Source organism: Gnatocerus cornutus, chromosome 5, assembly GCF_029298725.1.
Source record: "Gnatocerus cornutus isolate USDA-ARS CGAHR chromosome 5, icGnaCorn1.1, whole genome shotgun sequence".
Classification (NCBI taxonomy): Eukaryota; Metazoa; Arthropoda; class Insecta; order Coleoptera; family Tenebrionidae; genus Gnatocerus; species Gnatocerus cornutus.
In genome coordinates, this window is record NC_142237.1 from 6,039,745 (window position 1) to 6,045,744 (window position 6,000).

Sequence of the window (6,000 nt, forward strand, 5' to 3'; positions counted from 1 at the left end):
CCAAGGTAATAAACAGAAGCTAAGATCTTCATTAGGAATCGAGTGTTTATTTACAAAATAAGGTTATAACTGTCGGCTTTAAAATGGCGTACACACAACTTATCGGAGACACGACTAACTGGAAACATGTTATTTAATAAACAAGTCGTTTTTTAACTACCAGTAGTGGTAACTTGAGGAACCTAAACGTGATTATTCCATGCGAATTTAGACCAAACAAAAGTAAATGGAAATGCCACTGACAGACTTTGTATTAATAGACCATCAGTGAGGATTTAAATAAGCCATCAGGTCCATACTTGTTCAAATAAACATTAAACTGAAAGACCCTGTTAATTAGCTACAACTGAATGCCCAACTTTTCACTTCTGTCATGTGAATTTATAAAAAAAGCTATTTTTGATCATATCTGCACAATCTAATTCGTAGGCAGATTAAAACCAGTTTACACAAACGGATAAAAATAAATTTCGATAATTACATCAGACATTCTTATAATTAATATAATTAAATAATTACACTATCAGTGGTAAGATATAGGTATATTTAGCATTAATAAATAGAAGTTGTTATCGCCAGGCAATTAATTCATGTCATTCCACTGGATTTATAAAAAGAAATGATCTTCTCGTGTTCACACATAAATTAAACTTGAGATTTCAGTTGGACTCTTTTAATTTACCACGTATCGGTAATCAATCCGTTCACGAATAAATCAAACCTCGACATCAGAACAATACAGCTTTTATTGCATTTTTGAGCTGCCGGGAAAGTTGTGCACTGTTCATTCCAATAATTTTAAACTAAACTCGAAGCGTAGTTTTCGCCTTTATGAGAACATTTTCGCAATTTTAATTAATTTAATGATATGACACCAGCGGAGCTTGGCAAAGTTGAAGAGGTAAAAGGCTTCGTTTTTTATCAAATGGCGGGTCAAATATGAATGTGTAAACAAACTTTGAACTAGTTTTGAGAAGAAAATGTTGAATAGCGATCATTTAAACGGAATTTCAACAGCGAAGATTACAAAAAAAAATTGAAATAATTGGATATTGAATAAAACTTACTAAATACAGTTTAAAGGAAAACCGCGAATATCCGTCACGCAAATCAGACCATTATTTATGGACGAAAGACGGCAATTGACTGAAGAATCTGATGGTAGTTAAGTAAATTGTAAAAACAAAATGCAAGAAAAAAAACAAAGAAGTATACCGATTCGAAGAATAACACTAATTTTTAAACATAATAGTTTTTAGTAGGTAACCTCAATAAATAATTTTAAATAGAAAATCCAACCGATGACATTTTTTGCATCTTCACAAGTAATTTAGGCAACAAAAACATGTTTTTTCTTGGTTTTTCGTTCCATTCTCAATTAATACGTTTTAAAAATTGCCTAAAATTTTCATCAATACGACCATTTTCCATGAAAACGAGTGTTTTATCATTCCGAAACACAAGACTGCAAAGAATGTAAAAGAACGTGTTCTCAAGAAAGACGATTTGAGTGTTGCAAACCTCTGGGTCTCACAGATGATTCGAAAAGCCTAGATAAAAGGTTTGTCTGTAAGATGATGAAGTTACAAAATTGATGCTCATAGAGTTTGAATCTTCACAGCTGCAAGCTAATTTTGTCCTTTTTATCGAGCTCAAACGATTGAAATTGTCTTTTCTGATCAGATCTGTGGTACAAGGTTTACTCTAGTTTTTATCCCAGGCAGTGTGAAGGCCTTCTGTTATACTGAAGCCCAAAACAGTTTCATTTTTCAGCAACTGAATAACTTGGGTTTTCACTAGAATAATAATGACTTTAGACTGTCTGACGATTAAACTAAAACAACGGCATGGAAGCCTGGGTTAGGAGTGTGTTAACAAAGAAGCCTGCCAAAGCCCAAAACGGAGACCAAAACTTATTCAAAGTTTGCCCAAAGGATAAATGAGATGACTAGTTAATCAAGTATTGATATTTCTTCATTCCTTCCGGAGAAATTTTATTCATTTCAATTCAGGTTCATTTCTTTTGGGTTCATTCAGAAGTTCGAATTTCCTTATTTCTATCAATTTACGAATGAGTGATGTGGACCTTAAAATTTAAATTGCTTTAACATGTTTAAGATCTTGTGCACTCAAAATCGACGATGTAAAGGTTTTTTTACACTGGTTCTCAAAATTTGTCTACGATTTAAATTTGACACCAAATTGAACAACAAACATGTATAATTAAGAAAGTCTAAAGCATTCAAAAAACATTTAAATACATTACAAATTTAAAGAAAACCAATTCTAGATAGAAAATTTTTAATCCATAGTGTGTTTGGCAAAATATCGAAAACATCTTACACGTCCTAAAAAAAGCAAAAATCCTTGAAGATTCTTTAAACTCCTTAAATATCTATGCTTAGAAATTCTCAGAGATCTTACATATTCTAGAGAATTTTCATGCTCATACTCATACTCTCCCAATTCGTGAAGAATTTTGAAAGATTAAAAAACAATTGATGATTTAAATTGAGATGAATTAAAACAAAAATAAAACGAAAAAGATTTTTAGGTTTTCCGGGGGTTTTTAAGTTTTTCTTTTAAATTCATCTTTAAATTCAATCGTTTAAAAATGAAACGTTTAATAAACTGTTTTTTGCACCGAGACGTCAAATTTGCTGTAGTTAAAACTTTAATTAATTGACGTTTAACCTTTGATAGTTTCTCACTTGAAATGTACAATCGTGGATAAAATGTTGTAATACACACGTGTAAAAAGTCAGTTCGTAGTATTTGTGACTAACCATTCTAGCAATAATAAATGATTTTTTCAACTTGTACAGTCGCGGTCAAAATATTTTGGACGTCATTTTTTTGACATTTTGGAAATTTGAGTGTGGTCTATGCATTACTGTCAATTTGACATGTAAAACTCAAGCAATTTTGTCAAAAGTGACAGTAATAATGAAGTAAATAAAGGGTGCTTTACACTTTATGACAATCAAATTATTTTGACGTCCAAAATAATTTGACCGCGACTGTACCTTAAATAATTAAATAAAAAATAGGTAGATTGGAAACCTTAGACGTTTGAATCTAGAAACCAAGACTTGGTGCTTTGAACATATAAAAACTTAACTGATAAGAGAACTTAGAATGTTGAAGCAAGCTTTATTGTCATTGTGACTGACATACAAAGTAAATTTCTGTCATTTGCTGTGCCGTTTATAAATTTTAAGGTTATAAAGACAAAGGACAGTTTACAATCAGTTTGATGTTTAAAATTTTGATTCCGAAAAAGTAAATTAAGACAAAACTTACGCCATTAAGCAGCGTAGTTTAAGAATTTCCAAAATTGAGTTTTGAAAGAATTCCAAACTTGTGAGCAAATTATCATTTTTTAAAGCTCTTTAAGGTGTTCGTGACATTTAAAATACTCGTAAACACGTGTCACTCGTGCTCTAAACACTTTTGCTCATAAAATTTTGGACAGGGTTTTTGCGTTATTCAAAGAAAAACTAATATGAACCATACTTTAATGTCATTGTGATTGATGTTTCAAAACTTCAAAGTTTTCGTGGGGAATATTCACATTTGACGGTTAACATTTTCCAAAGTTTTATGACCAAAAGTGTACTTTAAATAACTAATTGTAAGTGTAAATGAAAATATGTATTTTGAAAAACTGGCGGACTCCCGATTTAATAACGGTTCTACTGTATTACCATTAACTACATTTATATTAGTCGGTTTTTGCATAATTTACAAATGCATGCAATAACACAACCCCAATTGCACTATCAATCATTTATAAATATTAAAACTGGAAGTGCAAATTAAGTATGACAAATTCAGACCGAAAATCAATATTTTATCAAATAAACAATGGCACTGAGACGTGTTCAATTTTCTTATCTAAAGTTTCAGTTTGGTGGTTTAATAAGCCTTATTATTATATTTGATTTTAATCAACCGCAATTCCGACTATAAACCGCTTTAGCACAGTTGGTATAAATAGATTGCAAGCGCATTGAAAGATAATTTTAGAGAAAATTCCGCGCTTTGTATCAACCTGCAGGTAGGAAGTGCGTTGTCACTTTGGCGCAAGTTATCAAAAAATTACATCTAGTGTAAACTACAAAACAGGCGATCATAATTTATTCAAAGTCCGGAGTAATTTGGTTCATTATTCTTCCAGAAGCTACGTAATTATGTTTGGCTTGTACAATCAAAACTGATATTTGTTGGAATTCGGAATGTAAATAAAAATATGAAGTGAGTAGATAGACAAAGGATTAAGTAAATAGCAAAGTTTGTTCTTTAATTACCTAACTAATGTTATTGTGGTCTTAATCCCACCTTGATCGCGTAATCGAAATGAAGAGTAAAATATTCAGTGCACGTGTTGGCCGGCAAATGCGCTATAATTATTTAAATTGGAGTCAATCGAGGCAAATAAAAACGCGAGTGAACATTTCGATTCACTTTTACCGCATTTTTTCATCAAATTGCTCAATTCGAACAAGTATCGCGTTGCAAAAATCGCTCGCATTTCATTCATACGAATTTCCGCTGGAGCATCAAAACCGCTGGTAAGCAAGAAAACCCACCTTAGACTCAGCAGACACTTGATCCACCGAGAGGTCGAGTATTATTAGGAAGAAAGTTGCGAAGATGCACAACCACAGGAGTCTGGGGGTGTCTTTGCCGAAGCCACCCATGACGGTAGTACAGAACAGTACGGCACTCTCACCAACTGGAATAAGTCATTGCACTGTACGCGTTCAGAAGACTTGGCTGGACCAAGATGCTGCTGGTTCTGTGGTGTCCGAACACACAAGCCGCACAACACTGAATGCTTGCCGGTGGAACTTTCAAAACTCACAAACACATGTGCTGCTGCTTCCCGCCTGGTCTGTATTGGTTGACGATGCGCAAGTCGATCTGTCTTCTCCGAGCCGGTTTCAACTCTTCAACAACTCCAACTATACCCAAGAAACTTGGCGAGAACTTATTCGTATTTCGCACGTCTCGAAACGGCTGCGGTTTGAGGACGATGGCGATGCATGAACCTGACAATTGCATTAATTGCTTCATGCCTGTGCGCATTTCGATACCGTAAACGCATAATTAGATTAGATAATTAGAATTAGATGAAAAACTAATTTTGATTTGTGTGATCAAATACTGTCTCGCAAGTTAAATTATAAACGATAAATTTCAAAATCATACTGTTTCTTTCTCTATAAAAAATATTTTTTGATTAATGGAAATTTAATAAATAAAATTTTTATTAAGAATTAATTTATCTGGCACGACCCATCAAATCACTGCTAGAAGCACTTTATTTACAGACAATAGAGGTTTTAGGTCACAATTAGACTGCCTGGCGCGTCGACTAACTTAATTTTTAATACATTCTAAATATGTAAATCATGATAAAGTCTCCATAAATTAAAAATACGTTTTTGATAGACCGTGGAAAGAGAAATCCGATTATGTTTATTTTACTTGCAAGCTAAAGGTATGCAATTTCGCATTAAATGCCTTTTTAAAACAACAGTTTAATCAAAATATTTGCTATTTTCTTAGTAAGTTTGGTAGTAAAGGTGACAACATAAAAAATGCAAAAGGGAGACTCTACGTTACGAGGTTTCGGTATCTCAACAAATTCTAAATATTAAAAAACGCTACAAATTGAATTTTTGTTTAGTTTATTGTCGTTTATTTGGAGTCGATTAACATTTGAATTTTTAATACATACCTTCATAAAAACTTGTAGATCTATAATCTGGAATCCAGAGAATTCTTGATCAAACGCTCCAAAGACGAATATAATCAATTGAAAAATTAAATTAAAATTAAAGTTAAAAATTTTAATATTAAAACTGCTCTCAAATTAATTTTGAAAATAGAACGTAACCGCCGGCATGTTTATGAACAGAATTTAATGCTATATTTTACTGCAAATTTTCCAAAATATTATAAATTATAATGTTTACCTACATTTCCGTCAGA

General features: G+C 32.3%; 1 protein-coding gene across 4 annotated transcripts in view; it reads right to left on the reverse strand.

The window, feature by feature from the left end:
• Window positions 1-4,924, reverse strand: part of trol (terribly reduced optic lobes) — a 218,836-nt gene extending 213,912 nt beyond the window's left edge. For all 4 annotated transcript variants that reach the window (XM_088037882.1, XM_088037880.1, XM_088037881.1 and 1 more), the window contains exon 1: window positions 4,593-4,924. In XM_088037882.1, coding sequence (XP_087894008.1) covers window positions 4,593-4,703 — 111 coding nt within the window. In that variant the 5' untranslated portion in view covers window positions 4,704-4,924. The remainder of the gene's footprint in view (window positions 1-4,592) is intronic.
• Window positions 4,925-6,000: the final 1,076 nt, after the last annotated feature.